Source organism: Capra hircus, chromosome 5 (genome assembly GCF_001704415.2).
Source record: "Capra hircus breed San Clemente chromosome 5, ASM170441v1, whole genome shotgun sequence".
Taxonomy (NCBI): Eukaryota; Metazoa; Chordata; class Mammalia; order Artiodactyla; family Bovidae; genus Capra; species Capra hircus.
The window spans coordinates 72,866,773-72,890,968 of record NC_030812.1 but is presented as its reverse complement, the minus strand read 5'-3'; the positions used below and the strand labels follow the sequence as shown (position 1 = coordinate 72,890,968).

The window sequence follows — 24,196 nt, the reverse complement described above, 5'->3', positions numbered from 1 at the left end:
TGGCCAGAGCAAGCTGGAGGGATAGGAAAGATCAGGATAAAAAAGGACACTACTTGGAACTATGTTAAAAATTCTTCCCCCTTTACCAACTCCCCAGTCAGCGTTTCTGGACCAAGCTGGTGTCCTCAGACTCCAGTCCTGCCTGGGAGATCAACAGGAAGTCCGGATTCCCTGACCCTAGGGGGCTTTCAATGAGTTCAGGAGAATGGTGCACCCCAGTCAGATCCCAGAGGCCACTCTATGCTTGAAGAGAGCCAGGCTGGGGTCAGGGAAGGAGTTAACTGGAGTTTCAGAAACAAGCTGAGCTGAAACTAGAGTGGAATCTTGTCTGTTTATACCCATGACCCTGGCTAGCTCTTAAGTTCTGTGAGCCTCAGTTTCCTCATCTGTAAGACAAGCAGGTTGGGGTTTGGGGAAACCAAGAGCCTATTTTGCAGAACATGAAACGTGATGCCCATTAGGCCGATCAGCCAAGACTAAAAGGAATGTAGATGAAAGTGATGCTCACTGAAGTAAGAGAAATGGTGGGGCAAGGATGAGCAGATAATCAACACATCTTGATACTTCTACTCCTGGAATGTTTCCTGCAAAAACCCTTTTCTCTCCCATCCCCATTGCCACACCCATTCTCTTTGTCACTTCTGACTCCCTGACAGAAGCACCTACCTGCAACCTGGCTTCACTCTAGCCCACTTCCACATTGCTTTTAGAAGGATCTTTCTAACAAAATCTCTCCTCTTGTTCCAGTCTGCCAGTGACTTCTCTTGACTTGCAGCAATGTTCTCAAATTTTTTGGCCTCAGGCAGGTCCTCTTTGCAGTCTTAAAACTTACTCAGATCCCAAAGAGCTTTTGGTTGTGTGGGTTATATGTCTCAACAGTTACCATATTAGAAATTAAAAATGAGAATATTTAAAATACTTTTTGGTAATTAAAAAACAAAAGTAGCAAACCCATTACATATGATTTTTTTTTTTTTTTTAGGAAAAAAATGGCTAAATTTCCCCAAACAAAAATTACCAATGAGCAGTGTGGCAATGTTTTACAGCTTTGCAAATCTTTTTACTTGCTTGTTTAAATAGAAAACAGCTTGATTCTCATCTTTGCTTCCACAGTCAGTATGTAGCAGTATATTGTTTCGGTTGAATTTTATGAAGAAAATTGAACCTTATACAACTATGTACGTGGGAAAAGGATTTAATAGTATTTTAATAGTCCTTTCAAATAATTTTAAAGAATATTTATTAAAGAATATTCTTCTTTAATACTACATGAAAATTCAATGAGTGATAGTTTCTTAAGGGTTGTAATGTGGAATCTGAAACCATATCAATGAACTTTTCTTACTCTGTTACATTAAAATCCATTGATCTGTCTTGCATGTTCAGTAGATCTTTTATCCCTCCATGATTTTGTAACATTATACATCGATCCTGTAAAAAATGCTGGGTTACTGACATATGCAAATCTTTGAAACACTGACATGTTTCTTTATACTATAATGAAAAATCTCATTATTAATATTATCACTGATATTATTACCATTGATCTCATCAGCAAGTTATTTTAATAATGGGAAGCTGTCAAATCCATGTTGTGAAATTTCCAACATTTTAATCTTTGCTCAGAAGCTTGAATTTTATTATTGGCATCAAGTACTGTCACTTTTTTTCCTTGAAGTGACAGAGTCATTGCCTTCATTTTCAAGAAAATGTCTGCCAAATACCCAAACTGGTGGTTGTTCTTTCAAGTAAACATGGTGTTCCCTGAAACACAGCTGGTTTCATGTGCAACTCAAACAATTGTCTAAATGCTTTTCCTAGAAATAACCACGGTACCTTAATGGAACAGAATTACCTGATGGATATATCCCATTCCATCAAACAGAATTTAGAAAAGTCATAAAATCAAGAGTCAAGCCTTAATAAAAATGATAATTTTACTGTTTCAGCAAGGATGTTTGTAAGTAAAGAAAGCTTTTTTGTTGTTTTTTAATTGCAAGGGACCCAGGGACTTCCCTGTTGGTCCAGCGGTTAAGACTCCAAGCTTCCACTACAAGGGGCCCAGTTCAATCCCTGGTCAGGAAACTAAGACATCATGTGCCATAACACAACCACAAAAAGATAATAATAATAATGATGATGCTGATGGTGATGATGTTTGCAGGGGCCCTGTGGTGAACCGTATAATAACTAACAGTGCAGTTTGGTACCATGATTCCTGCTTAAGGTGTCAGCAATTTTACTCAACATTGTTTCACATCATTGTACATGTCAACAGCTTTTGTTTTTGTTTTTGTTTTTTTCCCGAAAAAGGCAAATCATGTGTTCGTGTTACTATGATAATGCTTTTGACCTCTTAGACAGCTTGAAAGGGTTTGGGGAGCACTTTGAGAAATGCTGTCCTATAGAGTGAAGCCTGAACTTCTTGGTGTGGCCCAGACAGCTGTCCATGAACTGCCCCTGCTAACGTCAGTCCCCTCTCATATTGTTCCACCCCTGCTGAAGTAAGAGTGGGTTCATCCTGTAGGGGAAGAGACCTGGCTCTAGAACCCAAACCAAGTTGCCTAGCTGCTCATTTTCTCCTGGAGCAGGAAACAAAGTGACTTTCTTTCATCCTTCCAACCTTGGGGCCTTTGCTTGAACTGCTCACTGCCTAGAATTCCCTTTCCTTTGTGTGTGTGTGTGTGTGTGTGTGTGTGTGTGTTTTAAAATTTTATTGAAGTATAGCTGATTTATAATATAGTGTTAATTTCTGTACACCAAAGTGACTCACTTATACATATTTTTTTTTTCTGCTCTGGTTTATCACAGAATATTGAATATAGTTTCCTGTGTTATACAGTAGGAACTTGCTGTTTATCCATTCTCTAGACACTAGTTTGCATCTGCTAATCCCAAGCGCCCAACCTCTCCCCCATTTCTCTTCCCCTTGGCAACCACAAAACTGTTGTCTTCTTCTGTGAGTCTGTTTCTTCTTCAGAGATATGTTCATTTGTGTCGCATTTTAGATTCCACATGTGAGTGATGTCATATGGCATGTGTCTTTCTCTTTCTGACTTACATCACTTTAGTACAATAATCTCTAGGTCTATCCATGTTCCTGCAAATGACATTATATCACTTTTGTGGCTGAGTAATATTCCATTATGTCTGTACCACATCTTCTTTACCCATCCCTCTGTCTAGGAGCATTTAGCTTGCTTCCATGTCTTGGCTATTGTAAATAGTGCTGCAATGAACCTAGGAGCGCGTATATCTTTGAATTAGAGTTGTGTCTGGGTATGTGCCCAGGAGTGGGATTACTGGGTCATTTGGTAACTCTAGTTTTCGTTTTTTGAGAAACCTCCATGTTGTTTTCCATAGTGGCTGTACCAGTTTACATTCCCACCATCAGTGTGAGAGCCCCTTTCTTTTCTGGGGAGCTCCTATTCATTCTTCAAGGTCCAGCTCAAATACCACCTCCTCAGTGAATCCTTCCCTGAACCCTCCAGCCTGTATCCATAGTACTTTGTATACTTCATTTATAGAACTTAGTACACTGTAGAGGGTCACAGGGCCTCATCAACTCAGAAACCCCCAAACTGAAAACTGGACTTGGTTTGTTAAATCATTCACTTTTAAAATCTGCCCTGGTTGTGCATGAGACTATTTATAGTCTTTTTTTTTTTACCCTACTTAATACAAATATCAGCATGCTTCATGGCAGCAATATACATGTGTTTGATTCCCAGATATTGCTGCAGGACCCACTGGGGTGCTATGGGAATTACGATATGCGCCCTGTGTTATCGCAGGTGGCACTGGTGGTGAAGAACCCACCTGTTAACGCAGTAGATGTAACGCAGAAGTAAGAGATGCCGGTTCAGTCCCTGGTCAGGAAGATCCCCTGGAGAAGGAAATGGCAACCCACTCCAGTATTCTTGCCTAGAGAATCCCATGGACAGAGGAGCCTGGCGAGTTGGACATGACTGAAGTGGCTTAGAATGCATGCATCTTTCTAAACTCTAATAAATTCTGAAATCCAAAACCCACTGGGTTCCTGAGGGTTTGGGGTGAGGGATTGTGGACTAGCACTATGTTCCCGTGAGTATGTCTCTTCTGCTTAACTGACATCCATGAGGATGCTACCATGTCCTGAACACATCTGTATTCCCAGATTCCAACAAAGTGCCTGCACACAGCAAGGTCTGCAGAATAAGTGGAATTTATGACTTTTCCTTAACTCTACGGGGAGCTCCCACACCAAATTTTAAGGAGCAGATTGGACTTCAGAAGTCCAGGGTAGTGTTCAGGTTACAAGGACAGATTGAACACACGCCTCCAATTTTGCTCCTTCCTGAAACCCCATTAGAATTTCCGGAAGAGGAATTTTTTTCAAAAATTTAAAAGAAACCCACAATGTTGAGAAAACAGAAACCACAGCCGCAAGAAAAGGACAGTGGTAATTTACTGTGCAGTCCTGGGAAAGCAGAGTCCAAGGCAGTCAAGGGGAGGGTGGAGCACAAGCCAGATTTACACAGTAGACTCAGACCAAGACAAAGAAACTGGCTGTACCAGGTTTCTCTGTGGGTGAACGGGCGGGGGAGGGGCGGAGGCTAGATAGGAAGGACTAAGGGAGTATCTAAGAAGAAATTAGATCCTGGGTCCACCCCCACTCCACGCCAACCTCCCTACCCCCAACTTCCTTGCAGCTGATTTTCCCTCAGACTGGAAGAAGTCTGCAAGATTATTCTCAGGAGAGGGTGCGTGCATGCTAAATAGCTTCAGTGGTGTCTGACTCTGTGCGACCCCATGGACTGTGGCCCAGCAGGCTTCTCTGTCCTTGGGATTCTTCAGGCAAGAATACTGGCATGGGTTGCCATGCCCTCCTCCAGGAGAGCTTCCCGACCCAGGGATCCGACCTGCGTCTCTTACGCCTCCTGCGTTTGCAGGTAGGTTCTTTACCACTAGTGCCACCTGGAAGATGGTAAAGCACATCTTCTCCGGATTGGTAGATGCCAGGCACAGTTAAGGCATGGGCATTTCACAGAAAATAAGGATTTGATCCCTGGGTCAGAAAGATCCCCTGGAGAAGGAAATGGCAACCCCTTCCAGTATTCTTGCCTGGAGAATCTCATGGACGCAGGCTACATTCCAGAGGTTTGCAAAAGAGTCAGACATGACTTAGAGCCTAAACAACAACAGCAACACAGCGTGTGTTTTTATGCTGAATGTGGAAACAGCACACCCCCATGGCTCCAACCTTCACCCTCAGCTGGGTTCCTAGAGTCCTGAAATCAAACCTTGCCCTCCAGGGAGTAGGTTGGAAGATGTTTAGCATAAGGAAAAGACTTAAAAACACTGACATACTGGATTTACCAATACCTAGATCCACAGATCGGAGAAGGAAATGGCAACCCACTCCAGTGTTCTTGCCTGGAGAATCCCAGGGATGGGGAAGCCTGGTGGGCTGCACACAGAGTCGGACACGACTGAAGCGACTTAGCAGCAGCAGACCCGCAGATCACCCTACTGGGAAGCTCCAAGTGGACAATCTCTCTTGCACCCAAAGCTTCCAATTTTTTTTTCTTTTTTCTTTTTTTTTTTTTTTTCAGTATTTCATTGACAGTAGACCTAAGAAATGCCTCAGATTAAATACCTTTAACATGGAAGACAGAGAGACCAAAACAAACAGGATAAAGCAACCTGGGAGAAACAGATAACGTGCAGGGAGTTTTTAAAAATATATTTTGTTTTCAGAGAAGTAAGAAAGCATTCATGCATCCCTGAACTGAAGCATACCATCAGAAAAAACAGGATACCATCAGAAAACATTCCAAGATTTAGGAAGAGCTTCAGATACTAAAGATAGGATAGTTGAATTTTTTTTAAGTCCATGAAAGAGTTGGAAAATCAAGTTAAGGAAACAATTTAGAAATTAGAGCAAAAAGATAGATTGAAAACAGGAAAGAAAAAAAAAAAGAAAGGAAGTCCAGACCAGGAGAGACCAGGAGACCTAACATCAGAATAATTGGTATTCCAGAAGAAGAGAACAGAGAAAATGGAGAGGAGGAAACTATTTACAAAATACTCAAGAAATCCTGCAGAAACCAATTTCCAAAATGAAAGAGCCAAGAGCTTGTTATAATGGATGAAAATATACTCAAATCAAGGCATATTGCTAAAATTTCAGATCACTGAGATTTAAAAAAGAAAGATTCATGATTTTCAGGAGAGAAACAAAAAAACATAATAAAAGAATAAAACAGAATTAGAACAGCTTCAGACTTCTCATAGCAGTACTGATGGCCCCATGCTTTCAGAAGTCCGAATGAAAATAACCTTCAAAATAGAATTCTATTCTCAGTGAAGGTAATAGCCACAAACGATGTTTTGGCAGAAACATTTTCAAATTGCTAAGATCCCAATTCTTTTCCGTGTAGCCTTTCTCAGCAAGCTGCTGCTGCTGCTGCTAAGTCGCTTCAGTCGTGTCCAACTCTGTGCGACCCCATAGATGGCAGCCCACCAGGCTCCCCCATCCCTGGGATTCTCCAGGCAAGAACACTGGAGCGGGTTGCCATTTCCTTCTCCAATGCATGAAAGTGAAAAGTGAAAGTGAAGTCGCTCAGTCGTATCCGACTCTTAGTCACCCCATGGACTGCAGCCTACCAGGCTCCTCTGTCCATGGGATTTTCCAGGCAAGAGTACTGGAGTGGGGTGCCCGAGGCTAAATTCCACCAAAACGGAATGTAAATCACTAGATAGAAAGGTGTGTGTTCAGTAAATCAGAGATCTACTGAGTGACAGCTGTGCCCCAGACTCAGTGGGCAACCAGTTCAACCAGTCCCAAGGGAGACCTGGAACTTAGAGCATAAAGACAGAAATGTTTGGGGCATTATTACCAAGATCCCAGCTGAAGGAAGAGAATGCCCGCCCAGATACGCAGAGCCCTGATTCTTTTCTAGATCTTGTTTTGACTGGGTGTTGGTAGAGTCTCTGCCCTCCCAATGGTGCGTTGCAATTGTTTCAACTTCGCAGGTGTTCAGATTTGACCCACTCCTAGAGATAGATCATGGAGCTGAAAAACAAACACAAATCAAAATAAAGTGAAAAAGGAAGTAGCCCTCTCCCTGTGAATGTATTTTTGCCAGACTACGGTGCATGGCTTGCCCTACAGTCCTTGCAGACACCCTGATGTTACTCGCTCACTGCTCTGGAAGCAGCTCTTGTAAATAACAGGAAATACTCTGCGATGCCTTGCTTGGTCCAGTTCATTTTCTCCCGGAAGACTTCATCTATTAGCAGTAATACTGCTCTTCCCTTACAGTGGTTTGGGCTGGTTTGCTTCTTGGTTTTCCAAAATTAAATAAGACTTCCTTTATTGTATAGATCCTATATATCCTATGCAGATGGTAACACTGCCAAAATATATGAAAGAATACTTCACTCAAAAATCAGAAGAATATGTATATGTATAACTGAATCACTTTGCTGTATATCAGAAACTAACACAACCTGGTATATCAACTATACTTCAATTTAAAAAAAATAGGATAAGGCTTTCCCTGGTGAGGAGACTGACACTATCTTCACAGTAGAATTTTAAAGCTACTGGAAGTATTCTTATTTCTTAACCAATTTCTTTAAATCACATGCACATAATTGCTGCTTAGTGGCCCAGTCATGTCCAGTGCTTTGCAACCCTTGGGACTATAGCCTACCGGCTCCTCCATCCATGGGATTTTCCAGGCAAGAATACCAGAATCAGCTGCCATTTCCTCCTCCAGGGGATCTTCCTGACCCAGGGATTGAACGGAGTCTCATGTGTCTCCCGCTTTGCAGGCAGATTCTTTACCTGCTGAGCCATCAGGGAAGTCCTATATTCATGATTCAATTTTCAATAAAGATTTTAAATTCAGGGTAAATGAAGGGATTTTAAATGGAATCTCAGAGTTGTCAGATGTTTGATTTGTAGATTTATTTCTCAATTAGGCCAACTTGTATCATTCCCATTTAATACTGGAAGCTGCCCCTCCTCACCCATCACCCCTTGCTTGCCTCCATCACCTGCGCCCACCCCCATCCTCAGGCTCTTCCAATTCCCTTTAGCCTGCTCTACTTTTTCTTTCTTTTTTTTTTCATGGTACTTATTAGCTTCTTACATCCTCTGGAATAATGAATCTCAGAAGTTGGGGTTCCAAGATCTGTTTTATGCTCTTAAATATTATCAAACTTCAAAACACTCTTATGTGGGTTGTATCTATTGATATTTACTATATTTGAAGTTAATATTGAGAAGTTTTCAAAACCCAAGGATCACAAGCACACATTCTGTAATCTATCAAACATCATGTAGATTCTGAAAAATACTGTACAGTCATGAAAAAAATGAGGATGCAGAGGTAAATATCATTTGGTAATGTTCTGAAAACACTTTTGACCTTGAGGACCCCCTGAAAGGGCTTTAGGGGCCCCATAGTGCCAAGAACTCTGCTTTGAGAACTACTGTTTGGAACAATGCCCAGCACAGAGTTGTTGGTTGGTTTAGTTGCTAAGTCATGTCCTACTCTTTTCGACCCCATGGACTGTAGCCCACCAGGCTCCTCTGTCCATGGGATTTCCCAAGCAAGAATATTAAAATGGGTTGCCATTTCCTTCTCTGGAGGATCTTCCTGACCCGGGGATCAAACCTGCATCTCCTGCTTGGCAGACGGATTCTCTACCACTGAGTCACCTGGGAAACCCCAGCACAGAGTTGGCACCACTCAAATATGTACCTAGTGTCTGTTACACAGAACACCCTCTGTTAGGTGCTCCTGGGGATACAAAAGTAGGAAAGACCTAATCCTTCTCCTTGAATCACATCTCTCAGATGCCTTCTGGGCTTCTGTTAGTAGAATATTTACATTCAATCTAATTCTGTTTCTCTAGAATCACTCTTCAGGCAGCAGTCCTGGGATTAGTCCAGCCAGCCCACACTGTTAACTAGTCTGGAGGACTATAACGTATGCTGGTGTTTCTCACAGAGACTGGCTACTGTGTTAGAAATGGGGAAAGATGAGTCCATGGGGCTTCTGAGCAGAGCCAGAGAAAGCAGGAAGAGGGATGCCTCAGGCCCGAGAAGCATGTGACCTTGAGGGGGTCAGTTTTCAAATGAGTTTCTTCCTCTGCTCAGTGGGGCTCCTTGCCTAGAGGCTAGACCTTAGGTGATGCTTCCAGTGTTAATATTCTACGGTTCTACTTACGTCAACATTTCTGGATCCTAAGCACTTAGTTATCAGTTGTCTCTTTGATTAGTGTGTGAACCCAGATGAGCCATGTGTGGAAATAAGCCTGCTTTGGAGATGTTTGATCTCCTGTCCAGAAAGCCCAGGGCCATTGGAGTCATTTAGTATAGTAAAGCAATCAAGTAAACATACTTGATCCCAACACATGATGTAACAAAGAAAACTAAGCCCACCCTACATTTCATCTGGAATCCAGTTTTGACTAAGGCAGCTGATGATAATTTGAGTGTCAGTGACAAATTGTCAGTGATAATTCGGACTCCAATGAGAACAGCAGATCTGATTAATTCCCATTAAGTTTATTTTTTTCATTCATTCATTCAACAAATATTATCGAGCAGATATTATTTGTCATCTGGCATGTGAGATACTGAGAAAACCCTTATGAATAAAATGCACCTATAATGCATTTTATTTTAAATGCGCCTAAAATGCACTTGAGAGCTCATTTCTTTTCCAAATAAATAATTGTCAACATGTAAATATCTGGAGAGTTCACATTAAGAATCCAAGTTTCCAGAATTCCAGGAAAGTGAGTTTGCCATTGCCTCCCAATTGCCCTCAGTCCTTAGGGTCATGTCCCTTCCCTGCCTGGTCCCTCTGGGCATTTGGGTCTGCCACCCTTGATGAACAGCTGGAGAGGAAGTTAGGTTAATAAGTAACCATGTGTTAAAGACTCACTGGAACTGTTGCGAAGTGCTAAGAGGACATGCTTAGCACATTTTCTGTGAGTGCTGCACAGCCAGGAAGGGTAGGGAGGGAGGAAAAGAGAGAGGGAGGGAGGAAAAGAGAGAGGGAGGGAGGAAAAGAGAGAGGGAGGGAGAGATGCCAGCTCCCTCCGAGTCCCTGGTGTAGGAGGGCGGCAGGGAGTTAATGTAGAAGTCCAGTGCCCTGTCTGTGGCATGTGCTCCGGTGCCCTGGTGGAGTCTTGAAGAAACAGTTCATTTCACCTAAGTCAGAAACTGGACCAGATTCCAAGCAGTGTTGACAGAGAATCAGCTGAAACAGGTGGGGAAACCAGGAGGGCTTGGGAGGCAGATTAAGCTGGGAGTCTGCCCTCTCTGTGTTAATTCTTCAAAGCACAGGACTCCAGTGTGGCTTGCCTCTGATAAACATATACCCACTGAAGGCAAGTATTATTATTTATTAACATCCACCTACTTATATCCTCTTCAAGCCACTACTCCCTTTAGGACCTTCTCTGATGCTCCTCTCTCTGTGTGGAATGCTCTTCCCCCACACCCTTCCATGGCCCAAACCTTCTTGTGATTCAGTCGTAGGCTTAAAAGTGACCCTCTTGAGGTGTGAAGAAAAGGGAACCCTCCTATGCTATTACTGGGAATGTAAATTGGTGCAGTCACTATGGAAAAGGGTATGGACATTCTTCAAAAATAAAAATAAAAATAGAGTTGCCGTGTGATCCTGCAATTCCATTCCTGGGCATATGTCAGGACGAAACTATGACTTGAGAAGCTAAATACACTCTAATGTTCACTGCAGCACTATATACGATAGCCAAGACACAGAAGCAACCTAAATGCCCACAGACAGAGGAATGGGTAAAGAAAATGTAGTATATCTATACAGAGCCATAAAAAGGAATGAAATAGCCATTTGCAGCAACATGGATGGACCTAGAGATTACATGCTAAGTGAAGCAAGAAACAGAAGGCAAATTCCGTATCACTTATGTGCATGCATGCTCGGTCGCTTCAGTCATGTCCAACTCTTTGCAGCCCTACTAACTGTAGTCTGTCAGGCTTCTCTGTCTATGAGGATTCCCCAGGCAAGAATACTGGCGTGGGTTGCCATGCCCTCCTCCAGGGGATCTTTCTGACCCAGGGATGGAATTTGCATCTCCCACTAGCGCCACCTGGGAAGCTCTATGGAGTAGAAACAGACTTACAGACAGAAATAGCCTGGTGGTTGCCAAAGCATGTGGAAGAGGGAGGGGTTGGGAGTTTGAGATTAGCAGACGCAAACTACTATATACAGAATGGATAAACAACAAGGTCTTACTGTATGGCACAGGGAACTGCATTCAATATCCTGTGATAAACCAGAATGGAAAAGAATATGAAAATATATATATGTATCTAAAATCACTCTGCTGTATACCAGAAATTAACACAACATTGTAAATCAACTATACTTCAATAAAATAAATTTTAAGGAACATATACGCCCTGAACAAGTGTTATTATTTATTGTTGTTGTTCAGTCGTCTGACTCTTTTGCAACCCCATGGACTGTAGCCTGCCAATCTTCTCTGCCCATGGGACTTCCCAGCAAGAATACTGGAGTGGATTGCCATTTCCTTCTCCAGGGGATGTTCCCAACCCAGTGATCAAACCTGCAACTCCTGTGTTGACTGGTGGCTTCTTGACTGCTAAGCCACCAGAGTCAGTGGTTATTATTTATTAACACTCTCCTCGGGCCACTAGTCCCTTTAGGAACTTCTCTTATGCTGTGCGGAGATGGCAATGGCACCCCACTCCAGTACTCTTGCCTGGAAAATCCCATGGGCGGAGGAGCCTGGTGGGCTGCAGTCCATGGGGTCGCTAAGAGTTGGACACGACTGAACGACTTCACTTTGACTTTTCACTTTCATGCATTGGAGAAGGAAATGGCAACCCACTCCAGCGTTCTTGCCTGGAGAATCCCAGGGACGGGGGAGCCTGGTGGGCTGCCGTTTATGGGGTCGCACAGAGTCGGACACGACTGAAGGGACTTAGCAGCAGCAGCAGCAGCTTATGCTGTGCTATCTGCATGGAATATTCTTCCACCATATTTTTCCGTGGCTGACACCTTCTTGTGATGCAGCTCTTGGCTTAAAAGTGACCCTCTCAGAAAAGCAGCCGTCTCTGGTCTCCCAGCAAAAAATTAGCCACCTTCTCTCCCTCGATCCCATCAGTCTGGTCTGATTCTCTGAGTAGCACTTACCACCAGCTAACATCTCTATAGCTGATTTCCCCTCTTTCCTCACCAGGAAATAAGCCCTATGAGAGCAGAGACCTGGCCTGTCACCTTCACTGTCATAGTCCCTGTGTTTACAACAATCCTGCCGCTTAGGAGCCGCCTAACACTTGCTGAACGTGAATGAGCTGTGTCTGAGGCATGATGGTGGCTGCACAGAGACAACTGAGAAATCCTAAATTACAGGCTGGAAAGAAAGAGAGGCACCAAGATGTCTAAGTCGGAGACCAGCTGACACCAGCTGAGATGGCCACAGAGTCATGGCGGTTGGACAAGGCGTCAGAAGCTTCCCTGCAAGTGCTGGGGGAGGTGGCTCTCCTCCCTGAGCCTTGGTTTCCTCATCCACAAAGTGGGGATGATAATAATGGTACCCGCCTCACATGGTTATTTTATTTTTTGTTTACACTGAGTTTATATTCAGCTTTTTAAATTTTATTTTTAATTGGAGTATAATTGCTTTACAATGTTGTATTGGTTTTTGCTGTACATCAAAGTGAGTCAGCTTTGTTGTTGTTGTTGATCAGTCGCTCAGTCGTGTCTGACTCTTTGTGACCCCATGGACTGCAGCACACCAGGCTTCCCCGTCTCCTTCACCATCTCCTGGAGCTTGCTCAAACTCATGTCCATTGACTTGATGATGTCATCCAACCATCTCATCCTCTGTTGCCCCCTTCTCCTCCTGCCCTCAATCTTTCTCAGCATCAGGGTCTTTTCCAATATGGGCTTCCCTGGTGGCTCAGACGGTAAAGCATCTGCCTGCAATGCGGGAGACCCAGGTTCGATCACTGGGTCGGGAAGATTCCCCTGGAGAAGGAAATGGCAACTCACTCCAGTACTCTTGCCTGGAAAATCCCATAGACAGAGAGCCTGGTAGATTTCGGTCCATGGGGTCGCAAAGAGTCGGACACAACTGAGCAACTTCACTATAGTTCACACATAGGGATGTGTGAACAAGAGATCCTTGTAATTCTACACCCCTGAGAAATCAGAAGCATTTGTTCCTGTCACATATCTTAGCCAAAGCCTACTGGACAGAGACTGATTTCTCTGATTAGTGATTTGGGAAGAAGAACTGGACATGACTCAGCAACTTCCTTACTCTCTCTTCAAACCTGCTTGAGTCTGAGAGGGTCAAGCCATGCAGTAGGGAGCCTGCTCCTACTGGGGGCAGCTTGTGGCTTTCCAGCTATGCCAGTGGCTTGGTGGTTGAGTCTGCCTAATTCAAGGGTGGAGGTTCCCAGCACTCCCTAGGTTTGGCTGCACACTCAAACCTAGTGTTTACCAGTAATAAAGGTTTTGATTTCTTCTCTATGTTTCTGTGAATCAGTTCCTGACTTGATAGGGAAGAGTTTCCCTGGTGGCTTAGACAGTAAAAAAAATCTACCTGCAATGTAGGAGACCCAGGTTCGATCTCCTGGTCGGGAAGACCTCCTGGAGAAGGGAATGGCTATCCACTCCAGTATTCTTGCCTGGAGAATTCCATGGACAGAGGAACCTGGAGGGCTACAGTCCATGCGGTCACAAAGAGTAGGACACAACTGAAGCGACTGACACTTTCACAATTTATTGAGCCCTATGGGCTTCCCTGGTGGCTCAGCTGGTAAAGAGTCTGCCTGCAATGTGGTAGACCTGGGTTCAGTCCCTGGGTTGGGAAGATCCCCTGGAGGAGGGAACAGCTACTCACTCCAGTATTCTGGCCTGGAGAATTCCATGGACTGTGTAGTCCATGAGGTTGCAAAGAGTGGGACACAACTGAGCGAATTTCACTTTCACTTTCATCAAACCTCAGAAGCCTTTGTACGTGATTCCAAATCTCAGAGATAAAATAGATTCCCCCCTCCCGTGACCCACAGCTTCTGGCTGCCTTTCATTGTGGCACTTGCCGTTTTGTATGTTAACATCAGTAATACACAGGAATTGTAACCTTACTTTTGTGTGTCTGTGAGCATGAAGAGAGCAAAGTTACAGGGAGTTCTCGATGATAAGCAGTATGTTAAGTCCCACAGTGGGGATGGGGAGGATGCCCGCCTTGTGGAAAGTTATTTCCACTTTACCTTCTCACTAGTCCCAACTTTTTTTCCCTCTTCATCTGTTTTCTTTATCTCTACCTCCTTTCCTCTTCCCTATCAAACTCTGGATGTAAGCAGAGTTGATAGGTTAATGAATTTTTTATTCATTCAATCATTACTTATTAAGCATTTCAGTATGCCAGGATTTATGCCAGGCTGGTCAAAAGAAAGGGTTCAAGATATCACTTTTTTACTGTGGTATTTAAAAAAAACTTTTAAAATTGAAGTATAGTTGATTTACAATGTTTCAGGTGTATAGCAAAGTGATTCAGTGATATATATATATGTAATATACAATATATACACTATCTATAGTATAATGTATATAATATATACAATACAATATAGTATATAATATACAATATATTAATAATATTATATTGTGTTGGAGAAGGAAATGGCAACACACTCCAGTACTCTTGCTTGGGAAATCCCATGGACAGAGGGCCTGGGCCATAGTCAATGGGGTCACAAAGAGTTGAATATGACTTAGTAACTAAACAGCAGCATTATATTGTATATTATATTATAAAATATGTGCATGTGCATGCTAAGTCACTTCAGTCATGTCCAACTGTTTGTGACCCTGTGGACTGTAGCCCACCAGGCTCCTCTGTCCATGGGATTCTCCAGCCAAGAATACTGGAGTGGGTTGCTATGCCCTCCTCCAGGGGATCTTCCCAACCCAGGGATCAAACCTGTGTCTCCTGCTTCTCCTGCATTGGCAGGCAGGTTCTTTACCACTAGAGCCACCTGGGAAGCCCTATTATAAAATATATACTATATATAATATATATAACATATATAACATAATAATAATTTGTACATAATACATTATGTATTATACATTATATTATGTAATATATACAATATGTATATGCTATATGTAACATTGTATATTATATATACAATTATATACTATATATATTATATGTATTCTTTTTTAGATTATTTTCCATTATAAGTTATTACAAGACATTGAATATAGTTCCCTGTGCTATGCAGTTAGTCCTTGTTATTAATCTATTCATTCTTATTTTCTTTCCCATCACTTCTCCTTCAATGTCAAGCTTTGAATATTGTCCAAAGATAATGTTTTATTAAAGCTGGCGTCATTTTAAATAACTTCAGCTTAGCAGATTTTAATCAAAACACTCAAATTTCTGATTCTCCATCTCTGATCTTTTTACGCATTGGTGCTGAGGTAGAACAACATTTACTTATTTTGTTAGGGTGAGTAATGTAAGCTGCTGTAGAAGATACACACACACCCCCACACAAAAACCTAAGCAAAGCTCAGTGCCTCAATACAATTAAGTTTCATTTCTGCTCACATTGCATTCTTTTGCAGCTCTCCTCAGTTGATGACTTGGGCATCCAGGCTCCTTTTTCCTCCTTTGAGGTTACTCTCTTTAGCTCATGGTTTCCACTGCTGCTGTGGAGGGGCAACAGGATCAACTGGGATGTTTTCAGAGGCCAGCCTTGAAACTTTTACCCACATTCCATTGACCAGAATGTTGTCATATGTCCCCATCCTAACTGCAGAAGAGGTTGAAATCAGTTTCTAGGTTCCCAGGATGAAGACACAGTGCAGCAACTGTCTTTGCCACAAAAATATTAACTCATATTCTCTCTCCCCCATCTCCCTGGTATCTTCCACTATTCCCACCCTCCCTTCCTTTCAGGAATACAGCTATTTCAGTGGAAAAGCAAAGAGAAAGAAGAGTCCAGACTAAGCTTTTCAACTTCAAAAGACTTTTGAAACATATAGCTTGAGAAAAAAATCTCTTTGACTTAAAAGCCTGGTCTTTTTAATTCCCTAATTCTAAATCCTGAATGACTCAGTAATGAAATCTATACCCTGCAAAATCTAGAGGCTTTTTCCAGAATTGGATTCAGCCAGGACTAGTCTCTTGCCCTAACCCAGGAGAGGCAAATGTGTTAAGGGTTGAGAAGAGAGAGGCTAACGCTGAGGAGATCAGAGCAGGAGCCTCATGTGGCTCTCTGAGGATCCCTGCCTCCTACCTCCTCCTGGATGGAGTCCTGGGGAAGAGACAGGGAGAAGCAGCTCTGGGTCACTGTGGTATCTGATAGGAGAGGAGGTCTGTGTCTTGTCTCCTTTGCAGGGTTCCCCTCCAACAAAGGTGGGGGCTTCTCTAGTGGCTCAGCAGCAAAGAACCTCCCTGTAATACAGGAGACTGGGTTCGATCCCTAGGTTGGGAACATCCCCTGGAGAAATGGCAACCCATTCCAGTATTCTTGCTGGAATGAGGAGCCTAGAGGGCTGCAGTCCATAGGGTTGCAAGAACTGGACATGACTTATCAACTAAACAACAACAACAATCTCCAGCAAGGGTGTGTGAGGTAGGGATGCCTCCTCCATGTTTATACAGCAGGGACTCGAGACAGCCTCTGGGAGATTCCCAAGGCCCCGGAGCAGTGTGGGAACAGCGGAGGTTTTCCATTGCCCTTGACAGAGATGTGAAGCTGACAAGACACAGCCTTGCCTGTAGAGGCCCTGGGTAAACTGCTCTTTCTGTGGATCAACCACGGAGGACCAGACAGGGCAGCTCAGCGGAGGCCAGCTGGCATGGTATCCACAGGCAGACAAGGACCTGGAAGAAGACACCTGAGCAGATGCCAGAGACAGTGAAGACCCAATGTCTTGATTGACCAACAGAGGTCTAGGAGTTTATACCCTGGGCAAATGCAGGCTTAAGATAGTTGCCTTCTGTTTCAGAAAACAAAAAATGTTATACTTTAAAACACCCTAAAAAGTCCTCAAAGACAAGCTAAGGCATGGAAGGGAGGGTGGGCTTGGAGTAGGGGAAATGGGAGTTCCTTTGTCAGTAACCATTGAATACAACCTTGAACTTGTCGTTTCACCTCTCTGGGTCTCAGTTTTCTCATCTGTAAAATGAGATGTAATACTACCTGCTTCACAGACTTGTTGTGAGGATTAAATGCAAAAAAAAAAAAAGCCTTGGTTCAGGGCCTGGCACACATTAGGGGCTCAGTGAATATCTGAACCTTTCCTGTCTTTCCCATCTGAGGTCATTTCCACTTTCAAAACATGATGATTCTTTGTGGGAAAGATGCATACAGGAGGCTATGTATACCAGGGCCTGGAAAATAAAATAAAATGCCTTCCCTACTCTGTAAGGAAACAATAAAAACCGAGGACAAAGCACAAAATGGACAATGAAAAGCCAACTTGAGAGGAGGGCGGAGGGTAAGGGACAGAGTTAGGGCGGCGACGGCACTAAATGAAAACAACCATTCAATACCCTGCTATCATCCTTCATCACGCTGCAGAAATAGAAACCAGACAAACACACTATGTGAAGGGCAAAGGGGTTGGCAAGGTTCTGGCCTACAGGAAAAACCCAGGTTCAATAATGCCATGAGCAGCAGGAGGTAGGGAAGTGAGGTCAAAGTCAACGGTGGGGTTTGTGTCTGGACGGCTGGTATTATAGTCCTAATGAGGCTTAAACATCACACGTTCCTCCTGCGATGAACTTGGTTTCTGATTAGGCTCCGTATCTGCTCCAGGATCAGCCAGCCACATGGCAGGAGTGGTTTCCCCTTCATCCGGCTGATGAATTATCAAGGGTATTCTCTACCTTTCTTTTTTGGGAAAGGAAAGTTTTGGAGTAGAAAACGTTCTCTTCTATTTATATCTACTTTTTTCGCTCTGATTAAAGAGATGATACAGTTTGGGGATGGACTTCAGTTCTCTATTTGGAAAGTGCACGGTTAAGACAGCATTTCTAAGAGCCTCTGCTCTGCTCTGGGTCTTCATCTGGTCTTCAGGGGGATGTGAGATGTAGGGCTGTGGTTCTGAATATTTTCAAGGTTGTTGGAATAGCCACATGTTTTGTGTCAAGCTGTATGCTTGGAGCTAGGGATACACAGAAATCAAGGAGAGGATTAAGAAAGCACTCGTGTTCTCAAAGAACCTATAAATACAGAGATTTGTGACATCAGCTCCTCTGATGGTGGTTAGGAACCAGGGTACAGGGTTAACAATAACTGGTATTTGAATTACGATCTGTTATCTCCTATGGGCTCACAATGGCCCTGTGGCTGGGTGCTCCTGCACCTACTTACTTCTCCCAGTCTCAGTTTGAAGACCACTGAATCTATCTCTGGCCCTCTGACCTCCAGCCCAGCACTATTACCCCCTTATCAGAGTTTTCTCCTGGTGAACACTAATGAACATCTCCTAAGCCCTTGCAGGCACCCAGGAATGTGCTCACTTTTTGATCAGAAACCACATCGTGGGAAACTCCTCATTTTGAAAGACCCAGATCAAACAACATTATAGGGTAAGCTTGTTCTGTTTCCCTGAGGCAGGGGGAGTTACATCTTCCTATAGGCTCCTAGAGCTGTTGGCACATTTACTAACCATATTAATAAGGATAATAGGAGTAATAATAGTAGTAAAAAGGTCTAAGTTACTGTTTATTGAGTGTGTCTATGAGCCAGGTGTCATGCTAAGTGCTTTACATGCATTATTTAAAGCTCAAAAGAACCCCAGGGGGAGATACTATTATTATCATCAGTTTACAGATTGTATCAGTGAGGAGTTGAGTTTGCACGCAGAAACCTGTCCATAGTGCTTTAAGTGAATGGAAACTTATTTTGCTCAAATAACAATGGGCTAGGGCTGCTATAGTGACACCATGGTACCATTCTTAGCATGTAGTTTTTGGTTTTTGTTACTGTGGACACCAGAGGGCTGTCATTTTGCCAGTCTGTGTTCCAGGAGGGAGGAAGGATAAATGACAAAAAAGCAAAAGGTGAAGGGCAAAGAGCCTTTCCCTCTTGTGGTTTTTATTAGTCCAGAAGGTATACTTCTTCCTTGTCTACATCTCTCTGACCAGAACTGTGTCAGGTGGCCACATTTACCTGCCAGGGAGCCTGAGAATTCTCTCTCCCTCTTTTTTTTTTTTTCTGGCCTGCACTGGGTCTTTGTTGCTTCGCAATGGGCTTTCTCTCTAGTAGCAACAAACGTGGGACTACTCTTTCTTGTAGTGGTTGGGCTTCTCATTGCAGGGGTTTCTCTTGTTTCAGAGCCTGGGCTCTAGGTGTTGGGCTTCAGTAGTTGCAGCATGTGGGCTCTTTAGCTGTGGCTTGAGGGCTCTAGAGCTCTGGCTCAGTAGCTGTAGTATACAGGCTTAGTTGCTCCACAGCATGTGGGATCTTTCCAGACTGGGGATCGAACCTGTGTCTCCTGCACCAGCAGGTGGATTCTTAACCACTAAACCACCAGGGAAGCCCTTTTTTCTTTTTCTTTTAAGCTAGGCAGATTTCTGGCCTGAACAAAATTAAGGTTTTGCTAGTAAAGAATAAGAGGAGAATGAATACTGGGTTGCTACCTATCCTTGTCACATAAATGAAAAAACTGGGCCTTAGAGATGCTAAGGATCTTTTTTGTCCAAGATCAGATAGATGGCCATGTCAGATTCAAACCCATGTCTGAGACCAGAGTCCATGATCTTGACCACTATGAGAGGTTACTTCCTCAACGTGATGCATTGCAATTGTCTTTTTATTTGTTCATCCCTTCTTCCCTGGACTGTGAGCTACTTATTTTGGTATCCCAGACTCCTGCCCATAGTTTGTTGAATAGATAAATGAATAAGTGTTAGGACTTCAGTAGTTTATGCAGCTCAAAATTCTTCCTAGGGAAATATTTAAAAATTTTCCTTTTTCTATGTAATGGTTTGTAGCCACCTGTTCACCAATAGGTAGCTGCAGATGTGTATGAAAGTAATGATCCTGGTCTTTGTGCCGCCATGGGTGCATTTGGCCACTATTTATAGACTTCTGTTCTCTCCCTCCCTAAATGCTTAATGTGTGTTTACAGAGCAGGGTCCAATTTCTCTTTATTTTGCCTGGTCATTCAAACATAACCATACCACATTACTCTACTTCTTAGGGTCAGGCACACTACTGGAATAACAATAATTTGAGGCACAAATAGCCCTGATCCCAAATCTTATTTTTTTTCTGGGTCATGGAGCAGTCCAGGAAGGACCTAGCAGCATTTAGATTCCAGTGTTAAGGTGAGTTGAGAGGGGAAAAGAATTCTTAAGATACCAGTCTAGAAAGTAAACTTTTTTTGGAAAATCAAACACTGATGTCCCTAGCTTTTTTTTTTTTTTTTTAAGCCATTGTTGTTTCATAGGCCATCAGAAAACATCCTGGTTTTCCTTCAAATTCAGAACACTTGGTTGGACAGGATGAAGCTCCATCTGCTGCGGAGTTGCCTAACTCAGCTCAAGAACAAGCTTGCAGGCACTTGGATTCCCAACACAGTGGCCCAACCAGCAGTAGGAAGAGATGCCTAGACTCCTCTCTCCAACCCCATGGGTCCCTGCCAGTAGCTTACTATCACAAAACGAATTATATGATAAATATTTGCCACTTATTAAACTGTTACTATCTGTTGAGTGCTATGCTAGGTGCTTTATTTTGTCTCGTTTAATCCTTAGAACAACACTGTCACTATTATTGTCACCTACCAACAAGGAGTTGAAGGCTTGGTGAAAAGACTCAATTTGCCCAACGGTCACTGTACTAAAGGTTGATTTGGGGAGTCTGGTCTGCCCATCTTGATCTCTAACAGCCTCACAAAGTTACCTTAAGAATTAAAAAAACCCAGTGATGGGACTTTCCTTGCTGTCCAGTGGTTAAGACTCCACACTTCCACTGCAAGGTGCATGGGTTTGATCCCTGGTTGGGAACTAAGAGCCCACATACCTTGCAATGCAGCCAAGACAAAAATAAGACAAAAGTTAAAAAAACAATGGTAGTGATGGCGGTAGTGGTAAAGAACTTACCTGCCAATGCAGGAAACGTAAGTGATATGGATTTGATCCCTAGGTCAAGAAGATACCTTGGAGGAAGAACCCACTTCTGTATTCTTGCTTGGAGACTCCCACGGACAGAGGAGTCTGAGGGGCTACAGTTCATAGGGTTGCAAAGAGTTGGACACCACTGAAGTGACTTAGCATGCACACAGTGGTAGTGATACTGATATATTCTTACTATTTATTGAGTGCTTCTCTTAGGTCCATCTGTTCACAGTTCTTAATGTGTGATAATGATAACTCATTTAAACCCTCACAATAATCCTTTTAGAAAGGTCTTAAGTTTTCAGATGAAGACATAGAAAGGCTAAGTAGCTTTTACAAAGTACCATGACTTGTGAGTGGCAGAGCTAAAACTTGACTATTTTTATTGGTCTATAACACAGCCTAGTTAAAACAATGTGCCTTCTATGAAAATTCAGCTTCAACAAAAGGCCACCAGTCCTCCCTGCAACCAGACTGCTGGTTCTAATTCCCTTCAGTTTAAAAATTCTTAAGTCATCCCTGGTTCAGCATCACATGGGCAGTAGGTAGTAAAGATTGGATTCAAAGCTGGGTTGGTTTCTGACTTCAAAGAAGGAATCTTTATCATTGCACTGTTCCAGCACTAACTTTTAACTTGGGTTAAACCCCAGTACAAAGGACAAGTCATAGACCTATCTGAAAAGCACTTAGAAATCATCTAACCTGGGGTTTCTCAACGTTAGCACTACTGACATTTTGGGCTGGATAACTTGTGGGGACTGTCTAGTTCATTGCTGGATGTTGAACAATCCTCCTGGTCTTTATCCACCAGCAGCACTCCCACCTCCACCCCACCCTAGGTGTAACAACCAAAAATATATTCAGATGTTGACAAATGTCCGAGGAGAGTGGGAAAGGGGCAAAATCGTCCCTGGTTTCAAACCACTGGTCTGAACTTGCTTCCTCAAAGAGACAAGCAACTGGCTTAAGCTAGTCAGCAGAATCCATGTTGTTCATGCAACATCACTGTGTCCCTATAACATACAGGGCACAACATGAAACCTGAAGAAATTAGATGCTATCTTAGTCCTTACAGTCTGGTAGGAGAGAAAAGCTATTGCACAAATAGCTCTAATTGTACGAAGCTGATAAGCATGAAAGTGTTAGGCAGCAAGGTCCAGAGAAAAAGAATATGATCTGGTTTCCTGAGATCTGGATCTGCCAGTTTTTATCTGAGGAACTTAACCAAGGCTCAGTTTCACCACCAATGACACAGAGCTCATATATACTCTGCTTATACCACCCGGTCCAAAACGGGTCTGTGAATTCATTGTGCAAACTGTGACGCTCTTACAGACATCAGGTATTAGTAAGATGACCAGAAATGTGATAAAAATTATGATTAAAGGCTTTTAGGACTGGGGAGAGCCCTGTAGCGGTGGCCTCATTCCTAGGCCTTCCAACTCGAGACCCCATTCTTTTGCAGGAGAGGGACCAAGTAAAGAGCTCCTACTCTCAGAGCACCTCTTCCCTTGCCTGGAACCGACCCTGTCAGATGGGCGAATTTGCGTTGCAACTCCGAACAGTGAGTCCCGCCAGAGGGAGTTGCTACGCTGCCCTCCGGCCACTCAAGCTCCGCCCATTCTAGGCTGTGGCCCCGCCCTCAGGGAACAGACTCCGCCCCTGGAACTCCAGAGGCGCGGTGCCTCCAGGACAATCCCTCTCTCAAGCCGGAGTTTCCCGAACTCCCTCGATCTCCACCCGGCCTTTCTCGGTCTCCGGGAGCGGAGGCGGCGGAGATTGCCGAGGGGGCTGGCCCCGCCCCCTCCGCGGGCTCGGCCACCACCGTCCCCTCTCCCCCGCCGCCCTCCCGCGCGGGCTGGAGTCCCAGATCCCGGGCCCTCCCTCCTCTTTTCTCTCTCCCCGCCTTCCCGATGCTGCCACAGTGGCGGGTCGGAGGATCTCGGCCAGTCAGCTCGTTCCGGCCTCGAGCCCCTCCTCCCCCCAAATAAACACCCCTCCCCAAGCCTCAGGAGCCCGGACCGCCCCCTTCCTCCCTCTGCCCGGCGTGTGGCGAGGGCCAGTGTAAGGGAGTGAGCGCGGGCCGGCGGGCTAGCTTCGTGAGTGAGCGAGGCGGGGCGCGCGGCGGGCCGGGCCGGGGGTCGCGTGTGCGCGTGGGGGCGCGAGCGAGTGCCTGTCGCGACCCGCCGGCGGCCCCGAGCTACGGAGGCGGCCAGCGAGAGACCAAGGGCTACCGCCCGCCGCCGCCGAGGAGGGCAGCGGGCCCGCGCGCGCGCGCGCACGTACGCACGCACGCGGGGGCGGGTGCAGGCGCGCGCCCGCCTGTCGCGACAGTCGGGGCCGAGGCCCAGGGGGAGGTGGCCTGTCGCGGGTCGCCCGGCTCCCGGAGGCGAGGGGGCCTCGGGCGGATGGCGGAAGGCGCCCAGCCGCAGCAGCCGCCTCAGCTTGGGCCCGGCGCCGCTGCCCGGGGGATGAAGCGGGAGTCAGAGCTGGAGCTGCCGGTGCCCGGAGGGGGAGGAGACGGAGCCGAGCCCGGCCTGAGCAAGCGGCCGCGTACGGAGGAGGCGGCGGCCGACGGCAGCGGGATGCAGGTGACCGCGCGGGGCAGGCGCCCCGTTACCGTGGCGGGGTGGGGGGGCGGCGGGAGCAGCGCGGGGCTGCGGGGCTTAGAGGGCGGAGGGCTGCCCGGGGTCCCGGCTTGGAGGTGGGAGGGGGCCGGTCGGGGCCTGCGTGGAAGGTGGGGCGCGCCCCGACTTGGAAGCTAAGGGTGCAGGAGGAGCCTGGTGTGCCCTGGAGGGTCCTGATCTCTGAGGGGACGAGGGGGCACGTAGCACGAATAGGTGTTGAGAGGAAATCGAACGTGCTTGAGGTGGATTCCATTTCTTTACACCCTTCTTTAGTTCCTTGGCGGGGAGTGGAAGCCGAGAGATCCTGGTCCGTTGCCCGGAGAGCTGGGGACCGAATCGAAGACTGGGGGTGGGGGGTAGGGGTGGGGGACAGTGGTGGGACACCTTCCCAAAAG

At 44.9% G+C, this 24,196-nt stretch overlaps 1 protein-coding gene across 14 annotated transcripts in view; it reads left to right on the top strand.

Annotated features, from left to right (window-relative positions):
• RBFOX2 (RNA binding protein, fox-1 homolog 2) overlaps positions 23,203-24,196 on the top strand; it is a 293,314-nt gene continuing 292,320 nt past the window's right edge. For 2 of the 14 annotated variants that reach the window (XM_018048244.1, XM_018048239.1), the window contains exon 1: positions 23,206-23,765. In XM_018048244.1, coding sequence (XP_017903733.1) covers positions 23,583-23,765 — 183 coding nt within the window. In that variant the 5' untranslated portion in view covers positions 23,206-23,582. Of the gene's footprint in view, positions 23,766-24,196 lie in introns of all 14 variants that reach the window. The other 12 variants (XM_018048246.1, XM_018048242.1, XM_018048240.1 and 9 more) reach the window with 10 other exon arrangements.